This window comes from Strix aluco, chromosome 18, assembly GCF_031877795.1.
Source record: "Strix aluco isolate bStrAlu1 chromosome 18, bStrAlu1.hap1, whole genome shotgun sequence".
NCBI lineage: Eukaryota > Metazoa > Chordata > Aves > Strigiformes > Strigidae > Strix > Strix aluco.
The window spans coordinates 3,303,965-3,329,453 of record NC_133948.1 but is presented as its reverse complement, the minus strand read 5'-3'; the positions used below and the strand labels follow the sequence as shown (position 1 = coordinate 3,329,453).

Below are 25,489 nucleotides of genomic sequence, written 5' to 3'. Positions count from 1 at the left end.
AGGATCCAGAGACTGAGGTACCCTCAATCTGAATCCTCACAGGCTGAAGAACATGTTCACAAGTTGGTTTTTTATAAAACTACACAGACATTGGCCTTCCAAACCACAACAATGAGGAATGCTTTCATTACCTCAGTTTTGGTTAATACTCCAACAGTCCCGCTTACATGAAAAAGAAAAAAGCGGAACCCAGAGAGCAAGCCAGGCACAGATCACACTGTGGAGCACAAAAACCCCATGAGCAAAACAAAGAGAAATCTTACAACGAATGTAAATATTTCATACAAGTACTCCCCCTTCCCATGAGATCAGTGTTGACTCCTCTCCCCTAGAAGACTCTGGCCTACTGTGGTTTGAAAAATGCATGATTTGGACACTAGGAACAGAGCAAAGACCTCACTGCTTCCTCCTTGTCCCTCCACACAAGATTCCTGGAGATCCAGCAGCTAATGACTCCTGACTCAGCTCTTCTGCTCTTCCAAACATGGCACTCGCATTCACAGGACAAATCCCCGCACAGGGGGAGAACCATACATCTTAATCAAGACTTAGATGCAAGTCTGCGGGCAGACTTTTGCACTTCCTTTGAGCAGCCTGTTTAATTTTGGGAAGCACTCCTTACAACAAAGTTTCTCTAATGAGCCTCCCTCCTAACTCCTCTCGGTCTCCAATTTCACAAACTTCCTTGAAACAAATGGAGCGTTGCTCTATAGAAAAAGCAACACTAGGTCCCTATTCAGCAGAAATGATGGAAAGTTTTCTGAACTGCAGTGTGTGGCTGCTTTGTCCTCCTTTTGTATCTGCACGGCTAATTTTCTTTCACAGGATGGAGAACTGTACATTGATTAAGACAAAATTTCCCCTACTTGCCCGCAGACCACACTACGAGCCTCTCAACTTGCTTTGTAGTTCAATGTGAATTCAACCATGATACAATTTTCAGAACAGATCAATTTGAGAGGGGGAGCAAACACGCGGGAGGAATGAACCAAAAAATCACCAGGAAGCAGTTACTCAGAGACAGTTATATGGTTTGCTTTCAGCTTTTTTGAGTAGCTACTAACAAAAAGCGGAACATATTTGCACAGCCAGCTTGGGAACTATTGTGCTAACATACCAGAAGAAACGTATGTTAATGTAAAAGAAATGTTTTACGGCCCTCCCTCCTGCCTTTACCCACCTGATCTGCAGTCACCACCACCACAATTTTCTCTTCTGTGGAGACACCACTTATGATTCTTGATTGAGTACTGAATTAAATTTACACATACATATACATATTAATCCATAAATATGTGTACAGTTTTTAATGTATTTAAAAATCACATTTTATAAACCCAGAATAATCATTACCTACAACGTTTGCATCTCTTTCCATTCCCCTTTCATTATCACCTACTTCCAGAAGTATGAATTAGGGGGTCCTGTCCTTCTGTGAAGTACCTGGCATGTATATTCTCATTTTAGCTGGAGTTTCTGGGGACTACACCAGCATATGTATTTAACAGAACTAAAACAGCTAGCTGAAAGATACAGTGCCTCACATAGCTTATGGCTGTTACGTACGCTTGACGGGCGGTAATCCTTTCTGTCCCAACTGAATTTAAATTATTTAAATCAGCCTGCTTACATTAACTAGTAAGGGAACTTGTTCTACCCCATCTCAGTCCCCTGCACAGAAAAGGCCATGGCTCACCACATTTAGTCCATCATTTACCATTTACAGGAAAACTTGAAACTGAGACTCCCCAAATTCTGTTTCCAGCACCACACTGAACAGTCACCTGAGCAGATCATTCCACCTTTCAGCCCAGTTTCCACCTGGGAAAAGAAGGCCACACTATTTACTGTGCACCATTACGCTGGTAATTGCAGTTACTCCTACAATGAGCAAAACGTTGCGATGCCAAACTTCAGAAAACTTGCTTAGGCCTCTCCCCTGTGAAAAAACAAAACTTAACAGCCAGTGAAATACTCCTCTGCAGGTCTAATTGCTTCCACTGATCTTAAGAAATGGTCAGTTGCTCACTTCCGTGCAGTACGATGAAGTCCTTAACATCTTACCCACTCAGTGAATAAACCATGAGCAGCTGTATGACTGCACACAGCATCTCCTCCAGAACAGGTACTTGTCAGCAGCACAAGGGAAGGCTGACCTGCACTTGCAGGGCCAAACCCCCTATTTATCACACTTTTCCCTTGCAAACATCTGGGATTTAATGATGTAATTTATTCTATTATCTTTCGCCACTGACACCATGATTATAAACTCATAGCTGAGGCAGAGACCTTCACACATATTTCTTTAAACACTCAATTTGCAACTGATTTTTTTGGCTCAGCTCCTGTTCTTTTGGTGTTTCTAATGAGAAGGCAAAACCCAGCAACAATCAGGTATCTCTTCAGCTACTCCCAGCAAAGAAAGCAACGGGATATGTAGAGCCTTGGTTTTCCTTTCACCCTTTGTCTTGGAGATCAAAGCCTGCCGCCAGGTCTTTAAAGATTTGACAGAATCACAGAAATCAAATATTGAAATGATCTATTAGGTCCCATTCTGTGCATCATCTCCTTGGGCCAGATGAAGATTGCTCTCTGCAACACTTTCTGGAGCTTTGTTATGTTTGCTTTTTACTGCCATACCTCAATGCACAAATTTTATCACAATTAAAAGCTTTGCTGCTTTCAACTCTACTTGGGCTCTTTATACAAGATGAGAACACCAAAGCCTTTCAACACAGTTTGTGAACACAGCCACTAAATGAAGGGAACCAAACATTTTCTATCCATGTAAGCATTATGGCCCAGTCCAGTCTACAGCACCAGATTTTAACAACAAAATACATGACTAATGATACATTCTTCACTGCTCCTACACTTATTTTTTTTAATTCTATAAATAAACCCTTAGTGAGTTAGTTAAATAAAATCAATCAGTGAGTTGATGTCAGTTGTTAGACCACCCCATGAATAGTGTAAGTCCTGTACTTGCACTGTTCCCACTGATACAATGCCTGGCTGGGCACGGTGAATTCCATACAACAATGCTGCTGATCCTACAGAAGTGACCGCTGTGGTCACAACTTTAACCTCTTCAGCCCAGGGATCACAATAACTGAAAGTCTCTTTTTCTTTCTTACAATCCTCAGTACGTTTTGAAATCACCCCTTTTGCCACTAGCCAGGATTGCAGGCTGGACTCTGGGGGTGTGTAATACATACCCTGGCACACAAAGCTACACCAGCCCGTAGAGAGAGGAGGTGATGCACATTACAGACCCAGCAGCACCACTCAGGTTTATTTAGTGGTTTATTTAGGTATGAGTATAAAAGCTGGGATTCAGTGGCAATAACCCGCCAGCCTGTGGCAAGCAAACTGAAAAGAGGTCAGCTAAAAATAAAAAATAAAAGCAAATATATCCAGACTAGCCATTACTGTTTAGGTACAGACACCAGGCTTGTGCAGGGACTCCACATCTACCCAGGGAGTTCCTGGGCAGACTGTGACACCCGGGAAGACAAAGGCAGTGCAGACATCAATTACAAGTCAAAGGGCGAGACACTGCAGATGCCACAGAAAAGCAGATACTCTTTTAAATTCAATCAGTGCTGACCCAAGCAAACCACTTAAAGAAAAAAAAAAGTAATCAAAGAAAGAGAAAGGAGCTCAGACTGATAGACTGATGCACACATTCATGTATGCTTCCTCTTTTTCTCTCCTTGACATGGTTCATAGCTTCCAAAACTACTCAGTGCTCCCTTCTTCACATTGTATGATGTCCATGAAGAATAATATAAAGACAAAAATCAAACAAATGAAAAAATGGAATGCTTGGGCTTTCTGACATCAAAGACTAAAGCAAATGATTGCATTTGGTCCTTGAATTCAGGAGCAGCAAAAGCTAGAGATGGTCAACAGCGACCACAGAAGCCCTGGCTTTCGAACAGCTTGCTGAGCAAGGCAGTTACCTTTCCCCTTGCTCAGCCCTAGGTTAACGTTGGCAAGCGTACATCCACTTCTTCTTTAGTGTAATTAGCATAAAGCATTCACACAGGTAGCTATGTATGTATGGAGATTCAAGCAGACACAGATGGGAAAACACACTTTTTCTTTTCTGCCCATCTATGACAGACACCCCTCCATGCTGTGGCCCAGAAGCACTGCTAGCGGAAGAAGCCAACACAAGAGGCCTGGAAAACATAAATTATTCTGTATAGCTGCCTCTTCTGGACACAAGCAATAAGTCACTCAGAATCACACAGTCTGAGGAAAAATTAGTAACAGCTATTGTGCTGTCCCAGCACTTACCAGTTCATATACCTGTTACTCCCCATAATCAGTTCTTCAGCTAGCTTGACCCTTTTTTTTTCTCCTTTTCTTCTTTCAGTAACGACACTTCTGGGGTGTTTCTAGAGAGCTTTGTGACTTACATTTACATGACTAGCAGCCAGGAAAAGAGAACAGTGTCTGAGAGCCTCACCAGTAGCCCTGGCTGGGAGAATCCTTGAGATACACTGTTTACTGGCTGGAAGCCTGACTCTAGTTACAGAGAAGAAGTAATGGTCAATGGGGACAAGATCTCTGAACTTCTGGGAGCCCTTAAAACAAGGGAGTAGGAGAACATCAAAGAAAGAAAAAAGGACATAAACCAAGACACTATGCAGAACTGAAGACAATTGCAAATGTGCAAAAAGTTTTGGAATAAAACAAAGCCCCAATACTTACTAGCTACTGTTGTGCACTTGTTTTTTAAGTAGTCCATATGCATATACTAACATCACCGATACACCAGCATGGCATGCCAAGAGAGAAAAATAAGGAGCCTGCAGAAATAACTTATCAAACTTTTAGTGCAGATGTGGCAGATGTTTAGGGAAACATTAAGAAGGTCTATGACCCTCTTAATCCAATTTTAAATCTACTTATGAAGAGATGACAGTGACATTCTGTCCTTCAGAATTAGCAATCATATCCACCTTAGACAATGAAATTACAAAGCTTAATAGGTATTAAATTACAACAGAGTTTTTCTTTTTTCAAGAGCTGTCTCAAGTTCCCAAGCAGGCCAGCAATTCCTCCCTACTTCTCCATTTGTATTCTTGGCTCACAGCCATTTCAGAGATCAGACAAATTCCAACTGCTGAAATTAATCCACCATCTCAGGTTTAAAGAGTATCCAGGATATCTTTCATATGGAGGTAGGAGTCTAAGTTATGGCCACTATTCCAACCATGCAGTTTAAAGTGTTTGTTCTTTAATGTAAAGCTACTGTATGGGAAGAGTGTTTCACCCATACACATCACACACAGGTGCACATTCATGCACGCTAACGTGCAAGTCATAAACAGTAGGTCATAAACATTACCCCCCTAAATTACAGCTGGCATCTGTATTTTTTAAACAAAATGAAAACAAGAAAATCCAACAAGCAATGGCAATGTTTCTTCAGAAGTCTGGTGAAACACTAAAAAAAAATAGACACCTAAGCCAAATTAACCATAAACGATGATCAAAAAACCCACCTTTTTTTTTTCTTATTATTATTGCCACAGACTAGAGTTCTTAAAGGGAGATTAAAAAAACCTAGGCTACCAACTGTTGTTATTTCCTTGTGACTTATAGGTACTCAAATATGGAGATGATACAGCAATCACGTTAGAAATAGAAAGTAAGATTTCAGAATAATTTGAGACCAAAGGTTCAGTAACTTCCTATGAAATTTTTGTGCTTTGGAAAAACCCAGCACCATCTCTTTAAAATGTTCTATAACAAATGTGTTTCCCCTGATTCAAATAAGAAAAGAGAACACATGACAGGCTTAAATAGCACCAGCATACTATAACAACGAGAGCTTAAAAAAACAAGTTTACAGAGAACACAACATTTTTCAAGCTATGTTCTCTCTCTGTCAACTCCCACACACATTCAGATGCAGAGTTATGATCATTCCATTTCGTGTTCGCAAAACATCATTCCCCTCCCAGGTTCAGCAAGGCCTTGAAAAAGTTTTGAAAACACTGCGCTTCAGAAACACAGATATCTGGAGGTTCAGGCAAGATCTGAGGAGTCTGCTAAAAAAATGCAGGAACAACCACAGGAGATACTAATAAAAAACAAGGCTTTTCATCTGCTTTATTTGAACATTAGATGGTGAGCGTAACATATGTATTAACCTAAAAGTAGAAAAAATTATCAGCAATGATAGGCAATAGGAAAATTGCTCACCAGTGTTTCCTGAAGTCATTAGCCGATAATTTGGAAATTTAGCATGGAGACAGGAATTGTTCCCATTTGCTCTCAGTGTCAATGTGGCTGTTACATACAGCACAAATTCCACAACGACAGAAACGATTTGCCAGAAGAACCATGATTTTTCAGGTATAACAATCCACTTCCCAAATATTTTAGATCTTTTGAATCAAAGTTTCCACCTGTGATGCCAGAAGTCATCAACTGTATTAAAAAAAGAGCAGGTGACAATGTTCTTGACCACATCACAGGCTCAGTACAATGACTCCAAAGAGAGTTTGTCCAAACACAATAAAAAAAAGACCCATGACTTGCAGTATCTGGCCAAGAGTATATACATGGATTGTTGAACCAGCTGTGAGGAACAGCACACTTTTACATTAAAGTTAATCTCAAAGTTAATTATGATTGTTATTTCTGTTCCATTGTTTTATAAATCTACTTGTATTTATAAATATCCTCCCGCTTTGCTGGCCATGTACACAGGAATCTGCACTCCCCTAATACTTCAAGGTACATCAATCTTGAGGAAATGCAACTCCCACACTTTGACTGTTGTACAGGAAAAACAATGTTGTTATGCAACACTATGATGTTCCAAAACATCTCAAAGTCAGACCCTCAACTTCAGCCGTTTCAGAGACAGAAATGGCAGTTTATCAGCTATGGAACAGATTCACAGAAAATTGCAAACAGTGTCCAGATAATTACAAGGTTTGTGCACGAGGTTCCTCCGTAGCAAAAAGAAGTATTCTGTACCTACAAATGTGCACATACAGGTATTTAGGAAATCCATAAAATTTAGGACTTCCAAATACGCTCATATTATTTCCTAATTTAACTGCAGATTGACCAACTGAAATGCTACCAAATGGCACTTCCCACAACACTTCCCTAACATTTTCTGCCAAAGAGGTTTGGGGCTTTTTTTTCCAAACTCTAAATGGTCATAAATTAAGCAACATTGCCAAGTTTTGTTTGTGAAGAAAGGTTATCAGAGATAACCCCTGTCTCACAGATAACCTCAAGTGAGCAGAAATGAGGCACAAGTTCCTCTCCCCTGTTTTTCTTAACTACATCTTTTCCAGACTTGATATTCCTATTGATTATTAAACTCAAGAGTAATTTTCAAAAATCTGTCTTTCAGAATGCAGCAATTAGGCTAATTTAAAAGATTAACTCCTGCCACAACACAGGGAAATAAACCCAGTAAATTCTAACTAGCAGGAATGCAGTTAAAAGTCTCCGCGAAGGACTGCAGCTAATACATCCAAACCTCAGCTAGCTCCGCAGCAATGACTTCACAGAGTGTAGTATCACTATTCAGTAACAATTTCAGATAAACAATAAATAACACATCCATCTTCAGTAAAAGCAGATTTCAAAGAAACATACAATACAATCTCCTACTCAAAACGTAGTTTTTCTTAGAGTTAAAAAAATTTCTTTTGCAAAAACTGCTAGGAAACATTTGATGATTACAGTCACCACTTCCCTGGTTTGTGTCTTATCAGAAACACAGGCAGTTTGCACAGCTCTGTGTTCAGTCTCTCTTAGCAACCTTTCCTCAAAGCACTGACCTGGCCTGACACTGATAAAGACTGCGGGGAGAGCACAGGCAAAAGGTGATATGGCTCCAATCATACCTTTTACAAACAGATGCTCTACAACAGATTAAAAATAAAGGAACTTGATCAATAGAGCTGCCGCTTTCCAGGATCACAAAAGTGTTTGTAGGACACCTGTTAAGAGCAAAAGCATTCACTCTCTTTCCAATGGCCAATTATCCAGCATGAGATCAGAGTCCCGTCAGCACAACTACTAATTAGGGTTCTCTCAGCCTTTTTAATTTACAAATTGCTTCTCCATCCTTCTCCCAGATTCTGAGAGTTATCACAAATGTCTACAAACACAACTGGACAAGTATTTCAAAGCAATTCTGTTCTGTATAGACTTAATCCAGTGCATTCAAAATAACTTACCCACTAATAGCTTCACATCTCTGACGGTGAAATCCGGGTCAGGCATTCTATAATTAGCAAAGAAAGCAATGTTAAATACCATCAAGATAAGTATGGGTACACTTTCGTTACCATAATAAAAGAGAAATAAATGTATAGTGCTCTTTGTCCGTAATGCAGTAGGTAGAATCAAGCAAGGCCTCTCTGAAGTGTGGACAGTGCAAGTTTTAATGACATACGTAACATCTTTGCATTGGCAAGTGTACAAAAGTTTCTCTACTCATAATGAAAGAGGAGAAGAGGTGTCTTTTCAAGCACTCTCTAGCAGCACTGGAGGGGAAGAGAAGGGGAAGGGGAAGGGGAAGGGGAAGGGGAAGGGGAAGGGGAAGGGGAAGGGGAAGGGGAAGGGGAAGGGGAAGGGGAAGGGGAAGGGGAAGGGGAAGGGGAAGGGGAAGGGGAAGGGGAAGGGGAAGGGGAAGGGGAAGGGGGTGCTTTCAATAAAATCCTAAACCTTTATAGCTTGTTCCTGCTAAGCAACTTGCAGTGGTTTGCAACTGGTGGTGCCTCACGAATATTCCCCGAGGTGAGCATTATCACATATGCCACCGGGTACAAACTGAGGCATAGAGTGGGAAACCAATTTGTTCAAAGTCCCATCATCAGAGATTGGCTTCACTGCTTGGGAATAAAATATAAAAGATAATGAATTAAAGCCCCTTTGTTATAATGAATATTCCAAACCTCCTTGTTTGGCAGAAGACAACCTGGCTGTATTTGGTGGGTAGGGAAATTGTTCAATTCAATTTGGGCTAATTCAGAGCTAAATTAAATGGTAGCATAATTGGTTCACCAATGTCAATGCATTTATACGACCATTTCTAACACAGGCAATGTTTTAGGGTTTAATGTAATTAAGACAATATCCTTGTACATCAGGTGAGTGCGTTTTACGTGTCAGGTAGAGAGTAAAATTCTGCAACACATAGACTGGACAGAGAAAGAAAACAAAAACAGTAGTGGGGTTTTAAAGCTGATTGACTTCATTTTAATGACAGTATTTCACACTTCACATCACATACAAACTGACTAAGGAATTGTAATGAAAAACAGCCCTGCGGGACCTGACAGCTAGGTGCTCCGTCCCTCTTGTACCGCCCCGGGCTGAAGATAAAAAACTTGCTTCTGGTCATAAAAGACTTTTGATATAATTCAGTTAGAAGTCAGAACGATCCAGCCCATTGGCAAACTTTTAAAGCAATAGTTTTTATTATTAAGAAAACACTGAAAGGTAAAGTTAAGAAATGCTTTTACTGTCATGCACGTATCTTGAGAACTATTTGCCAAATTCTGTTTGTGCACTTTCTTTTACCCTTATCACCTTCCTCTGGTGGGATGTGGAGACTGGACAATATCTTTTGTTAGTTCTCCGCCAACCCTCACATCTTTGCATCTAGCTGCGAGGGCCCCACAGCTTTGGAATTCACTCCCTCACCGGAATGAAACAGGCTGAATCTACTGACCTTCAGGGTTCATTCAGAGCTCATCTTTTTTTCCAAGCACTAGAAAGTAAGAAGTAGGGGAAGGAGGAACTATTTGCGGGCGACAAGAACATGCAAGCCTTATCTTCAAATGACACAGCTTGCCTGTATTTTATGCCAGACACGTAGAACAATTAGATGGGCAATCTTTTTCACATTTGTATAAATCAAAATAAAAATCAACAACCTAATCCAGATGCATACAAGCAAATCTGGTCTTACTGAGAGCTCCAGCAGCAGCCAACAATAAACGTTCCTAAAACGGGAAGAATACAACCCTCCCTAACAGTAAAATTGCACGTTTAGCTCTTTAGAGAGCACACCTGGCAGATCCTTGGGTTTTTTTCTCTGCAATCTCAGGATGTACGATACGTTAGAGAAAAAGTACACCAAGAGAAGAATTCAGGCTTAAACACAGTGAGTTTCAAGTACAAGAACACATTTTGTAGTTGGGTTGCCTTGAGAGGACCGGCTTTAATTCAAACCCATTCTGCTGGCTGCTGAGACCATAACTGACTGCACTTCTTCGTCTCCAGCCCCACCCAGCGTAACTGCCACACTCACTCTTACACAGTTAGGGCTGGTTTGCTACAGCACTATGATGGCCAAAAAAAAAAAATTGCTTTCTTAAATGTCATCAGTCCTATATTAATCAGTAACTGTTGGTTCATTTGTTTTTCTGCATATAAATCCAGAATACCAACAATGCAAGAACTGAGCAGAGATGGGTTTTTTTCCCTTTGCTATTATGCCATTTTCAGGCAAATGTATCTTGAGTAAAAACACTTTGAATGCTTCCAAAGATTTCATATATCATAAAAAATAGGTGAAGAATAGTATACTGGGGTGACTTAACACCAAAATATGACTGACTACATTTGAGATTTTCAGCATTGTGTTATATACAGATCACGTTGCCTCAAACAGAAAAGAAATGCAAACACCTTAGTGTGCACCGGGTGCAAACTTTCATTTTAGTAAATGTTTAAAGATTTGCTAGAGGTCTCCTATTCAAATCCTAATGAGGATGAGTTCTGGCTAGCATACATATCTGATTAACCACACTACAATGCAAGATGACCGCTGTTCAGATAAAAGAGACAACATCTCTCCTGACAATATTCTCTCTCCGAGTTGCACTCCTGGAAACACCAAACAACCCTCTGAGAAAAACAGCTCCTCTTCTGCTAAAAGATCACAGGTGGACTTTGCTGCTTCTAGCCATACAAGTAACAGCTCACGATGGTCAGAAATACACAGGGAAGCAATTTTCAGAGCGTCATTACAATAATTTTTCCTCATTCATCTCATTCCTTGCCATTTCGGAGTACCTCCAAGCACAGTAACCAAACTGTTCAGCTATGCTTTGTACCTCTGCCAGGCACAGACATGCAAGCTGACTGCTTAACAGCAAACAGAAGTGGAAGCACGTATCATCAGTTACTCAGAAAGTCAGAAGTCTAAAAATCATCTTATACCACATATTTTATAGACCACTGTATCTCAAAAGTCACCCCACATGTATGTGGACCACCTAATCTACCATACCATGATACACAGAGTCTCCTCTGGACAAGAGACTCTGCACAAGTGCAAGAAAAGACCCAGTAAAGCATAATTTCCTCCAGAGCCTGAAGTGGAACTTAAGGTTCCCGAATCTCATCAGCAAATGACTCGGATCCAGAGGCAAACTGCCCAGTCTCGCTCTAGTGATGGAAGACGGCTGGTTCTGCCACTCATTAACTCAAGCAGTAAATGTCAGGATGATCAGACTAAAGGTGCTCAACATTTTGGATCAGTTAGGCAGGTGTCAATCTATTTTGATCTTCCTGGAACACAACACATACAGCATTTATGTATCTACACATCCACAAAACTCATATACCGCATGCCAGCTACTTTTGATAGACACACGTAAAAGTGGAAATGTAAATAAAATTAAATCATGTTATCCTGCAGAGTGCCAAATAGGAAAGTTTCCTCATGCATTTCACTTCTGTCATTTAAAATACACATAAACTGTGTTTCCAACCTTCTCTTACTCTAGTGACATTTATGCCCAAGCGTGTACAATTCCTTTACAACATCATTTCAAACTAATAAGTCATGCTCATTTAAATAAAAAATATTAGAATGTCCTATAAGAGATTACTGATCTACAAATTCTAGCATTTTAACCCCCCAGAGCAGTCAGTATCCAATGATTCAGCAGAGAATGGAAATATAAAAACAATTCACCCAACTAACTGTGAAATGGAGAATCCAACTGATTCCATGCAGCAACCATCCAAAGCTCATGTATCAGATAAAATTTGTTCTTACTTTTGTCAGCATACTAATTCACCAAGAATATCCTCAAAAGAAAAAAAAGCTTCAGTATTTTTACTCTCTGCTCTGACAGTGAATTCCAGCTAGAAGAAGTTGTTGCACAAGATGTGTGGATGGTTCACAAAAGGGAGAAAGGGAAACAGCCCTAGAAAGGAGGAAAGATGTCAGAATAGTATCAGAATGATACTGGCAGTCGGGAGGAAACTGAAAAGCTGGCTAGTCGAGCCTGGCTGCTGAGACTATTTTAAGCTCATCACAGCAAACTGAAACACATATTTCTCCTTCACTATCCAAAGCATTAGTGTGTGACAGAGTTGAGCGAGTGACTCCAAAACTCTTGCTGTGGATTAGCATTTACTCCTCTTCCACCTCTTCGCAACCCAGCTGAGAATTCCAAAGATGCATTATCCTGACTGCCAGAGCTGCAGAACTCCAACTGAAAATGAAGGCACGCAGCATTCAGTGCTGCTACTTCTTCACTTCCAATGCATGTTCCAAAACTGCTATTTATTTGACTGCTTTGATAATGCTTACAAAGAAAGGTACCTGATTTTCAATGGTCTTCTTTCAGGCATAGTCATGTATACATGGATTCTTGCCATGTATGTGTGCATACACATAAGCATTTGAGGCCAGGTCTTTTTTTTTTGCCTCAGCAGAACACAGAAACACATCTATAACCTGGCCTGTCTGTACACGTGGCGTATAACTACAGAAGGGGCAGGGACACAGCCAAAGGGCTCCCTTCTTCAAGGTCCTAACAAACATTACTGGTGGCTTCCAGGAAGGAAGAGGAATAGGAAGGCTGCCTGCAAATGCATCTAAAAACAACACATCTTGAATTAAAACAAGCCAACACATGACACAAAAAAACAGATTACTCTTACATGATCCCATCAGCTTGGGGAGTCTCTGAATCCCTGGATCAAGAAAGACCAAAGACCACTCTCCAAAGACAATATCATACTAGGAGGCTTCAGCGAAAGCACACAGCTAACTGCATGTGCAGGGGAGTGCCAGATGGCAGCTCTCCAGATTTTGGGCACAGGAACAATACAGAAGTCGATGACGATGTGTGAACTGAGATCTAAGTGTCGAAATGTCTAAGGTGAAATTGCCTCATTGCAAAATCCTGAATATTGAGCTATCAAGAAGAAACAGATATTACATCTTGTGGTTACAGACACACAAAGGTATCTTTGCGAAGGATCTCGTGCAACATCTACAGCACATCTGGCAGCCTGAGCTCTGGAGGCACCACAGTCTGGTATGGGCAGCCACAGGACACACTGGTCCCAGGCTGGAGTACTCATCATCCACCTCTGATAATGCCCTGCCATTTGCAGGACCTGAAGCCCAGTAATGTTTGTGATGGCAGGATGAGCTCTCACTTCCACACCTCCCTGCTGATGGAGCACTAGCTGAACAGGTACCTCTGGCACAGTAAGAGCCGAAACATCTCTCCAGTTTTCTTCCTGTACTGTGGGGAGTTTGTGAACTTCCTCATACACAGGAAGGAGATCTGGCTGCTAGGAAGGTGCAGGAGTATCTCTGGCTCCTAAACACTCCCCAGATTCACAGAAAAGCTAATGGCTTCTTCCAGAAGAAATTCTGGAGACTTTTATCCCTTGCCCTTCAGAAGTGGCAGGGTAAAACCAATGCATATAGAGAGAGCAGTTATCTCAGATGATTTCCCACCATTTTCCACAGTAGATATGTCCTTCAGTTGAAAGAGAAGCATCTCTTGGAGAAATAAACAGAACAAAAAAGTAGCAACAACCTTCAACGAAAGAAAAACCCCTGACAAGTTGAGCAGAGAAGCCAAAAGGAGGGTCAGAAAAACAGAGGCTCTAATGCAGCTGGAAAAATTCTAGGAGAGAAAGTTCCTGTATTTGGAGGCTGAGAGGAAGCAAGGAACTGGGATGTCAAATTATTTTTCTGCAACACCAAATAGGAGCATAGAACTATTTAGAAACTCTAAGAAGTGACCAGCCTTTCTTACTTAATAGCTAGGTTTTCTACCTGTCTTCTAAAAGATTACAGAATACGTGCACGTTTTCCTCAGCAAATCAGGATGCAATGTAGGAAAGGCTTTGCACAAACAAAAAAAAGAGATGGTATCTTGGTGTTTGCTTTTTTTTTTTTAACAAGAAACTAGACTGTGCATCCAGGACTAAGTACAGAAATAGCTGGGCTTAATAACCAAAATAAAAAAAATCCCAGTACCACATAATGGCTCAACAAAATAAACATTACTGTAATTACTACTGAGTACCTATTAAGCACTTCTTGATCAGAGTTCAACATATAAAACTATTTTACTACATCATGACGATATCACAGAATCATCTAGGTTGGAAAAGACCTTGAAAACCACCTAGTCCAACCATTAAATATATCACAGCAGCTCCTCTTTGCTCTTACGGTAAGGTGACATATGCTTGTCAAATACCCCAACACTATTTCTTCTCTTTCTCTCCCTAAATTATAGTGGGGTGGCTTGATCATTTATATTTAAATAACTGGGACTCGTCAGTTCCCTAAACTTTGAGGTGTTCCAGCTGAAACTGAGCAAAGTAATTCTGCTTTCAGAAAATTAATTTTCCATCTTCCAGATATAATCAGTTACACAGTTCTAATTTCCAAAAGTATTAAGGAACATTTATCTAAACTACACATTATGTGGCTGAGAAAGTATATAATTTTAGTATTTCTCTCTTAGACACTGTCACTTTTACAAAGAAACTTGCAGGATTCTCTTATTAAAATACCAAATCCTTTATGACTGGATATTAACAAAATGCAACCTCAAAAAGACTCTAATAATACCACATTTTAACTAGACATCATTAAATATTTACAGAGCTATAACATTCTGAAGAGATACAATTATAATGGAAAATGACAGGCATCATTAGACATTCCACCTGTAACGCAGAAAACAACTGAGAAGTCAAAAATTGAAGGGAGGTTGTTCTGTCATTACAGCATGGATTGGATACAAGAACCTTTGAATTTTATTCCTAACTTTCATCACTGACTTATTTTTGATTGTGTAGTACCATGCTGTATGCACTTAACTTTTATAGATCTCATTATCTGCTTGTTTATAAGCGGAAAATAATCATTCCTCTTCTCAAGGGTGCTGACAGTCTTACTAATTGCAATACATTTTGAGATCATCAAAAGAAATATCACATACAAGTGGAAAGCATAATGGTTATTTTATAAAAGCATTTATTAATCATCAAGATTTGGTTGTAACTTACTTAATTCCCAGTCCATCCTTATTTCTGAAGATAAGGGGAACTCTGAGAGCTTCTCTTTGCACATACTCAAAAGTAAAATCTGTTTGAATAATGAATAAAAAAAATCCAAAATCAATTACAATGGTATTAGCACCTCACATTACATTTTCTCAAAACGCTACCCATTTCTCTTTCCTCACCAAAGAACTCCACTACCACTTCAAGAAAAATATAAAGAGAATGCATATTTTAGGTCCAAACCGGAAACCAGATGACAGACAATGCTCTCCCAGCTGCTCTCTATTTTTCCTGTTCACTGATGCACATAAAATAGAATCCAGTCAGAGTTTGTCAATTAAGGTCTGGGTTGAAACACCCAGGCTGTAATGAAATACCAAATTAACAGTTAAAAGATAATCCTAACTAAATTACTGCAAATCAGCCTAGTACTTTTGGGGCAAATGTATAGTTTAAACTGTATGTTTAAGTTTATACATTTTAAGATCTATATTTCTACTTAGGAAAAAACAGTTTTTTGTGAGCACTATCTGAGTATAGCAGAAAGCTCTGATTCTGTGAACACATTATTTTCTTTTTATGTGACAGTTACTATTACTTTCAACAGAGTACTTTTTTATTATTATTATTAATTAATCAGAAATGTAACTGCAGGAGCTGATAGAAATCTTATACAGCTCCTGGCACTTAGGGAGATGGTGAAAAGGGCACAGTTTTTGTGTGGGAGTCACAGTATAACACACAAGCAAACTGAAAATTAAACATAAATTTGTTATGTTAACACTGACCAGTATCACCGTGTTGCTTCACTCTCGAGGATTACACAGAACTGGTCTTTCCTGGGGATTTCTTTATGCCATGGTCTGATACAATAGCAGTGATTTGGGGATTAGAGAGGAAGTTACAAGGCAGCGATTTGGGTGAGCCGTGCCTACAAAAACCCCACGCTCCGTTTGGAGCCTTCTGTCACAGAGAGAAGAGGAATTCCTGCAGTGGCCACGTTCTGTTTCTATGGTTCTGCTATTCCCCCCTTTTTACAGGAAAAAATTACTTTTATATAGCATCCATATGCTACCTTAAACTGGAAAACACTGCTTGACTCTTCAGCACTGCAAAACATACTACACGCTGCCAAACACACTATACACTTTGTGTATCATATTCAGGTACCCAGAAGTAGTTTAACTTCTCCAAGGTTCAGCCAGCAATGTACACACTTCCCGGGCAAGCACAAGAACCTCAGACTCAAGCTCATATCGGTGATGTTTCTCTGCTATAAAAACCCATACTGAAAGAAATGGGGGAAGCAGCGGCTAAGCTCCCATGCCTGCAGATGTATTTCCCTCTATTTTTACAACTTTTTCCTTGCTGTATTCAGTTAGTAATTATGACAAGTAGGGATATAATATTCCTACTTAAAGTCACCAAATCAGAGCACAGTAATTATCCATTTACAAAAACATTAAAATTACAGAAACTTTATTGCCACCAGCCTCAAAATAAGTGTAATGAATAGTCCAATTAACTAAGGTTACCAAATAAGTATTTCTGTACTAGAGAAATCTTCATTTCTCATAGGCATTCCCATTAGAACTATCGGCTTTAGGTAAGCAAATAAATAAACCACAGATGTTTTTTTAAGGACACTCATCCAAGACAGAAAGTCAACAAACATCAAGAATAACATCGGTGGGAGAAGCAGAGGCAGCTATATAGCCTCGCAGACCAGAGAAGAAGTAGCCATGACAAACTGTATTCAAGCCAAAAATCACACCACTGCCTTGCAGCACCTCGAGGAAAACCTCCAACCCACATTCCTAGCAAAAAAACAAAATCAAAGAAGAGTTATCATTAAAAATAAAAAAAAAAAGGACACGGGAAATAAAAATAAATATCGCTCAACCCATTCCATGTGTTCATATAAACCGACTTTTTTATTCTTACTAACCACTGTCATTGTTTTGCCTAGATTCAATTCAACTCTCGGATTTACAGAAAAAATAAACCAATAGTAAAAATAAAACCAGAGCAAATAGTAAGGCAGACCCTTTCTTCGTAATGCCCCAACAAAGCATTTAAATCCCTTGTGGGGTCGAACAAAGCAGACACAGACCACAACAAAATAACAAAAGACACTCATTTATTTTCAAGTTCTCTAGAAAGGAGAAAGCTGCCCAAAGATTTTCGAGCTGCTGAGCTAGGGAAGCTGTGGATTGGATTATAGTTAGCATGTAGCAATGGCAACCACTGGAGTATTTGGAAGATGAGGGTAGAATGTAATCATTTTCTGGAAAATTAATTAACATTTCCCAGCTAAAAAATAGGTGTTTGTGTTTTGTTTGGAGGAAGAGGGGTCAGGGTTGAGCTTATCTCCTAAACAAATACCTTCCTAAACAAGATAGGTATTTAATTTCTCCACCACATTAACTTTTCTAAAAGGAGCTTAAAATGCTCATGCAAAACTAAGCCTAGGGGAGAAAAGGAAATTTTCTAAACTAGATTAGTGGCTCCACAGTTATAACCATTTCAGGAGGATTACAGCGCAAACTACTCTTTCCTGAGAAAACCGGCTTAGACAGGGAGTCCTCAGTAAGGCCGAGTTTTGGTGATAGCCATCTGGGATTCAGGATCCCTTTCAACAACGCCGCAGTAAATAAAGGTGACTCGCACCCCCCCCCCCGGCCCGTTTGATTCCCGGGCAAACCTTTCCCATTTTCCTTCCAGCCCGGCAACCGCGCTGCAGAGCTGGGCTGTCTGGCTTTGCTTACCGCTCTGTAATTTAAGTCACCTAAGCAAACCAACTCACTTCGGGGAGCGTTGTAATTTAATATATGATAGAAACACAAAGAAGTTATTGATTTTAAAGTCTCCGACCCTGGTGAACAGGCTCATCAATGGCATCCTTTGGCAAAAGGGGTTCTGGATTCAACAGCGGGCAGTGGGGGGCGGGGGGGGGGGGCAGGAATCCCCTCCGGCTAAGTGGGGGCTGGGATTTCTGCCTCTCCTTTGCCAGGACTAATTCCTCAACAACTCGGTGGTGCGTCGGGGTCACGGTACCGGAGCACGGGGGGGGGGTGTGGGGGGGACACCCCAAGGCGCTGTCATTTCTCACCACACCACTTCCCAAGCCCCGTGTCGGGGCAAAACCCGCCCTCGGGGTGCGGGGTGGGGGACGGGGCAGCCCACCCCCCCCAACCCGGCGGTGCGGGCTGCACGGCCCCGGTGCAGCAGCAGCAGCAGCCCCCCCCCCCACCCTTTGCCCCCCCGCTGCTGGGCCCGGCGTCGTCACCGGATCCCCGGGAAGGGGGAGCAGGCGCGAAATACGAAGCCAAGCGCGGAGCTACACGTGGAGGCTCCGGCAGCGGGGAGAGCCCGGGCTGGGCAGCCCCCCCACACCCCCCCGGCCCCGGGCTGTTACCTTTCCCGTCCATGGCATGCACGAAATCCCCGTGATACATTTTACTCTTTAATTTCTCTTCCAAATTGAAACTCCTGATGCTGACAATTTCCTCCACGTCTGAGAGGTCCTCGTTCTCATCGTATCGCCTTCTGCCAATAGATCGCTAGAAAACAAAACAAAACCCACATTGTCCGGAAAAAAAAAAAAAATAAATGGGGGTCGGTAGGAAGGTAAGCGCATGGATCGTGCAGGACGATTTGATAAACAGATTCTGGGGGAAATAATGAAGATGGTAAAACACAAACTAAACAAAACCAAGCTCCGACACAGCTGCATGCACAACCTTTTCCATGCCGTGACACGGAACTAGACAAGAATAACAGGTGTTTGGCTGCAGGAAAACTCAAACTTGGGCTGCGGTGCAGAGCTGGCGCTTAAAGGCGAGGAAACAGGCGTAACTCGCCGAAAATTCACAAGCTACAGCCCCGATGCGCTCTGCAATCCCGTAAAAACCCGTGAACGGTGGCCAACGCTCATTAGCAACCGGTTCATTTTTATTATTTTTGCACGTGAATACAAGATAATTCCGCGGGGAAGGGAAGGTGGCGGGGGGGGGGGGGGGGCGGGGGGCGAATCATTTAATCTGATGCACGGCATCCAGGTTTCGGTATTTACATAATCCGAGTGTTTCCATAGTCACACCGGAAGCCGCGATTTAAAAACCCGATCGCTTTATGTAACGCCGCGATGGATGCGCAGCCCCCACCCCGCTTCCCCCCCCCGGCGGGAGCCTGCGCGCTTTTACAGCGCCGAAAGCTTGGGGGGGGGGTGAGTTAAAGGCAAAGAGGGGGGGGTTTAGGCTCGGCGGAGGTCAGTGCCGCTCCCTCGGGGAAGTTGCGGCGGGTGCGGAGCCGGGGCTGGAGGCGGCGGCGGGGGGGCCCCGCGGTGCTGCCCGGCCGGCCGCGCACAAAGGTAGGTGCCCCGGTGGAGAGGGGGGGATTTTTGGGGGGTGGGGGGGAGCCCCATGCACCAGCTGCCTGCGACAGATCTCTCCTTGCAAATACGCCCCGGCAGGCAGCCCTACACAGACGCGCGGTGGATCAGCACAAACCCTTACCCACAGGAGGAAAAAAAAAAAAAAATATTCTCGTCCCACCCTCTCCTTCCCCTCAGTTAAATTCCACCCCCTTCCCCAGTGTCTAAGCTGCTCTCTTGCAAAGTAAGTCGCTGCGCTGCCTACGTTTTACATGCATTTCTCCCTTTGCAAACAATTAAGCAAAATCAATTAAAAGGCACAAATAGGAAATAGACAGAAGCCAGCTACACACCAATCTTCTTCCAGAGTCTTTCTCTGCCTCCATTTTTTTGGAGAGTTTCATCACTTAATTGTCAACAGTTCCTGTCCTGCATTTTTGGCCCAAATGGGGAGGAGGAAAAACAAAAGCCATCCAGGTCTCTCTAAAGTTTTGCAATTTTGCACCAGCACTTTTTTTTTTTTGGGGGGGGGGGGGGGAAGAGGAGGGGGAGGGAAGGGAAGGGGAGGGGGGCGGCGGCGCTGCGTTTTGCAAAGTCCTAAGGCACCATTTTCAGGCACTGCCTGCGGAGCGGGGGCGCAGGCGTCGCAGTGCCCGGAACGTAAACAGTGACGGGGATGGGGGGGGCGGGGGGGACACCGGGGGGGTGCTGGGGAGGGGGTGTCCAGGGTGCGGTACCGGCGCTGGGCTGCCCGCCGGCCCCGCCGGGTCACGAGTGCGCAGCGGGCGCCGTACGCAGGCGCTGAGCGGCGGTGGGGCAGCGCGGCGGCCCGCGGGATGGGGGGGAGGAACCACAAAGGCGCGGAGGGTCCCTGCGGGGGTGCCAGCAGCCACGGGCCCTAAAAGTTCGGTTTAAACGGGGAGGGGGGTTCAGCGCCGGCTGCCCAGCTTCATGATTTAAACCCAGGCGCGGGTTTGGAGAACTCCTGTAAAAAGTGGGGAATTAACGTAGCAAAATAATCCCGTAATGCGGGGGGGGGGGGGGGGGGGAATATCCACAAAGGCGCGGAGTGTCCCTGTGGGGGTGCCAGCAGCCACGGGCCCTAAAAGTTCGGTTTAAACGGGGGGGCGTTCAGAGCCGGCTGCCCAGCTTCACGTTTTAAACCCCGGCGCGGGTTTAGAGGACTCCTGTAAAAAGTGGGGAATTAATGTAGCAAAATAATCTCGTAATGCCCGGAGTTACGGTTAATTGCTGTGATGAGTGAAGCTCCCTGATTACGACCCTCGGGTTCGCGATGTTGTTCTCTCGCCCGGGCGGCAAGTAGCCCGGCACGGTAGCCCCCACCGAAGGCAAAGACCGGCTGGTGCATAAAGTGCTCCAGGATCTGCACCTACGTTTGTCTTGTGAGAACAGGGTCTAAAAAATGTAGTATTCGGTGCGAAACAAAGCGAAATTGCCTTTGTAGTATGCATGTACAACAGGTAGTTAGAAATGGCATGAAAAAGTAGGTAAAAATCACAAAAAGCAGCTGCTGATAGAAAAAAAATCCTAAGTATAGTGATACTGCAGGTTCCTAAGGCTATCAGAGGGTCCATTTCTAAAACAATTCACGTCTACTCTGAATTGATGCTGAGCAAATATTGGGACCATCTGATCGCAACAGCAGGGTCAGAGTGGAAGTTTTGAACAGCCTCCGGGTTCCAAAGCGTGGCTCCTCTCTGAAGTGACATCCTTTACCTCCCCTGCACACCCCCCCAAGAAAGGGAACATCAAAGCTCACCTAAACGCAGCGTCGGGGGCTGATGGCTCCGACTGTTCTCCTTGGGTTTGCTTTTTGCAATTTTGTGAGATGGACATTGAGAATAAACCTGTTTCTACCTTTGGTACAGTACTCGTTCACTGTTGTCTCTCCTGGGCCAGCAAAAATTGGGAGTGCAGTGATCTAACCAGTACAAATCTCAGAAATAAATTTCAAACTGCCTTACATGCTTTTAATTCTCAGATCAGTTAAACGGAGATTGAAACTTTTCTTGAAATAGGGCATTTTTCTTTACTATTCCTGTCTGCTTCTACCAACAGAAATATATTCATAGAGCATCCAGTTGCCCTTTGCATACCTAACCAATCGTGTTCTAGGTACTATATCAAACATACTAAATATTATGCAAAAAATAAAACGCATTAAAGTTCAACTTTGTGGGCCTTGCTGGTCATCTCTTTATAAAGATCTGTATTTTAATGAACCATGACATGGGGATAAAGGCAGGAGAGGATAGAGTTCTAACCTGGGATTTAAGGCAGGGAGCTTCTCCTTCTGCATCTGCCAATAACTGTTTGCAGAATCTTGAAAAATCATGTAATCTTTCTCTAACATCTCCCTATTTGCAGGTGATTGAACTTTATTATCATACAGAAGTGTTGTATAGGCTATATATTGAAGTGTGGATTCCAGATGTTTGTTATAGCAAGTACATTATTAATCCAGAATCCTGAGGAGATGCATGCATATGTTGACCTTTCAGCCAAGATTACTCAAAATTAAATGCATGTGTACATCTGTAGGATTGAGGCCAGAGTAATTGTACAAAATAAATGGATGTTACTAGAGAATCATCAGACAAAACCCCACATAATCCATCTATTCCACAAAAGTCCACCAAAAAAGAACAGAGACATAAAAGAAAACTCATTTTTCTAAATCTTTGGGTTTTTGGACACGAACAATCTGAGACTCTTGGTATATCAAGCAAACCCACCAAGAACTGTATTAATCACATACACCTGGAAACACCACAGCACATTATTGAAGTATGGAAGTAAATATGTTTCAGAAATATCACAGTTTTAATCTATAGATCTCCAAAAATAGAAAACACATCTTTAACCTTCTTTTAAGACAGATTCCTATTAAACTACATTTAATTTTACCATTGAAGTAACACTGTAATCTGTGCATTAATGACAAAAAAACCTGTCTCAAACTTAAAAGAACTGGGAAAAAAGGGGGGGGCAGTAGGCTGTGAATGATGAGGATACCCACAGCTGCATTAGGATAAAAACATTTAGAAGCAATATTCAACCCGCGTGCTTGAGGACACAGGTTAAGCACTGGCAGATGAGGGTTAGGGCTCATTTCCCCTCTGAGCAGGTCATGCCACAGGTTTCTAGTAGTGCCCAGAGCTGGGCCCTGCCAGGGCTGCCACAAGGCTAGCTCGCTTCACAGTCAGAAATGGGGAAAAAACACTTCAGGTATCAATATGCGAAAAGGGAGTGGCCATTCAATAATTTTGAATAGTTTAAAGGGGCTAATCTGAACTATATTAAAGAAACCCCAACACACTAAAACTTTTTTGCTGGATGTTAATGTAACTTAAATTATTTAAGATCTAATCATGACAGTGTGCTGGATCCTGACCTTGTTAGCTTGGAACTAGGAGCTGTCATTTAATTAAACTTGCACCACAGGGCTGATGCTAAAATAAGAACGACAGTGTTGTGCTTGGGGAGGCTGTAGGAAGAAATGGGTTAATTTTACCCCTACTAAGCTTTCATATATGGTTATTCCCCATTGGAGAGAACAGGCTGAAATAATATTAAAACATTTTTTAAAGTATATTTTATCCTGTAAGACCTACCATTCTATACCTTACCTTGGGTTAAGATGGAAATCTAGATATTTAACCATGTCATTGCTTTATGAAGGAAGTTAAAAATTACACAATTTTTCTAGACATGACAGGTCAAAATTTTTGCAGAAATTCCATCAACTGAACTTTAAGCTCTACTTTAGGTGAGGTTGGCAGATATGCTGGCCTTAACCTCCTTGCTGCTTGGGACTGCTGATAAATGTCTGTTTGCCTTTTGCAACTTCTAATGTGTTGTTTTTAATGTAGATCTACCATAATTTCCATTTCGTGGTAACCTGATTTGGTTTTGGTACAATAACAGCAACAAATGGAAGTGATAATTTGCATGTGAAGCTGGAAATATGTTTTAGAAAAACTGCTATGCAAAGGGTAGCACCTCTGCATGCTCAGTACCGTATCACATTAATCATATGGTACTCGGCGAACCTATTCTTACTCAGTCCTCCTACAGAAAATGGAGAAGTACATTTTTAGCAGGAAAAAAACTATGAGTATCCTTGTGACAGTGTACAGATTTCTCAGGGCTTTCTGGAAGGAAACTTGGACTTCTGCCACCTGCTTCGATTGTGTTCATGCATAAATGATCCAGAGAATGGGTTGACATTACCTCTAATTAGGGGTAATAACAGCCTGCTACTGAAAGAGCCAGTTCCCTTTCTCTTGCGTGTGTGCCCCTCATTTCTCCTGTGTTAGGTCTAGTGTTTGTGCAGCCACAGGGTAAGTCAGTTCAGTGACCTGATCCAGCAGAAAACTCAACCATTAAGAAAAAAAAAATGTGGTTTTTTTTTTTTTTTTTATCAGGTCAGTTGACTGAAGCTCTGTAACCATTTGATCGGCGTGATGTACAGGATGGCGGAGTGGGGTGAGATGAAGGAAGAGTGCAGGACTACACCCTTTTGGTGGCCTTCTGCAATTGCACTGATCAGAGGTAACATCAAACCACAGCTCTGAACTCCAGCATGATTTCAGAAGTCCCTGAAGCATTTCCAAGAGTTAATTAAGCATGACTGACTCTTTTTGTTTCAGCTAACTCTAGAGTGGCAGTATAGAGGTGTGTAATAATGAGTAATTAGAGTTGGGAATACAAGAATTTATCCTGTTTAGTTTGTACCTCAGAATGGAGCTGTAAAATGGAACATAAAGGGGGAAGAGGCTACACTGCGACAGTCCTAATGTTTTAGTTGCAGAAGGAGGCTTGGTCCTTAATTTATGTTTTTCTATGTAACAAACCAATTTTTTATTTCTGATAGGAAAGGCTTATTTTAAACCTACAGTGCTGGGGGACTTGGAAGCTTAAGATTACACATGGGTTTGGTTTGGAAAAGTGGACGGGATGAGATGAGATTTCTTTACTGATTCAGTAGGTCCTTTTCCGTACTGTTTCTTTGAATGAAATATGAACTCCACAATACACCAGTGTGCAATACTGTTCTGTCTTTCAGAGCCCTTCCCGATAAACAGGAATAGGAGTGATGGACAGAAGAATAGAGAAAGAGTGAGTTCAAAGAGTCTATTTTAATACAGCTATTTAGAAAGACACTCTAAGTCCTTCTCAGCTGTACATCTCTTGCAGGTTGGTTTTTTTTTAGAGAAATGTGATTTTAGGGAACAGGTCAAGACCTAGGTATTATTTGTGCAGTAGTACTCACCCGTGATGTTACAGTTCAACCATATTTTTGCACAGAAACAAGAAATAGTGAACAATCAATCTTGGTTATGTACATAAACATTTTTCATAGCTTATGAGCAGCAATACAAAATATTTTTTAAATGTATGATTCCACAGAAACTGAGTAACAAAGTCTTAAATGTTTGCTTGAGATGTGGAGGAAATTTTACATTACTGTGTTTTGATGGTTATCGTATCTCCCAAGTAAAATGTGGTAATGAAATGACAATATGGTTGTTACTCATTCCTTAGCAAGTGGTGCTCAGACTTAGCTTAAGGCATCAGTGGAAGACACAGAAAATACTGATTGTGCTGATGAGGTCTTCTGTTGTGGTTTTTTTTTAAGAATTAAAGCACACTGAACAAAGAGTAGGATTTTATAATGCTAACTTGTGTTGGACTTTCACTCAAATGGATCCTATACAGTAGTAGCATCACCCATAAAAGAGAAGGAAGCTG

General features: G+C 41.9%; 1 protein-coding gene across 8 annotated transcripts in view; it reads right to left on the bottom strand.

The window, feature by feature from the left end:
- Positions 1-25,489, bottom strand: part of KDM2B (lysine demethylase 2B) — a 126,198-nt gene that overhangs the window by 99,434 nt on the left and 1,275 nt on the right. For 6 of the 8 annotated variants that reach the window (XM_074844632.1, XM_074844637.1, XM_074844636.1 and 3 more), the window contains exons 1-4: positions 20,068-20,138; positions 18,758-18,902; positions 15,343-15,421; positions 8,229-8,275 (exon numbers count right to left, since the gene is read on the bottom strand). In XM_074844632.1, coding sequence (XP_074700733.1) covers positions 8,229-8,275; positions 15,343-15,421; positions 18,758-18,902; positions 20,068-20,118 — 322 coding nt within the window. In that variant the 5' untranslated portion in view covers positions 20,119-20,138. Of the gene's footprint in view, positions 1-8,228; positions 8,276-15,342; positions 15,422-18,757; positions 18,903-20,067; positions 20,139-25,489 lie in introns of those variants that run through there. The other 2 variants (XM_074844635.1, XM_074844641.1) reach the window with 2 other exon arrangements.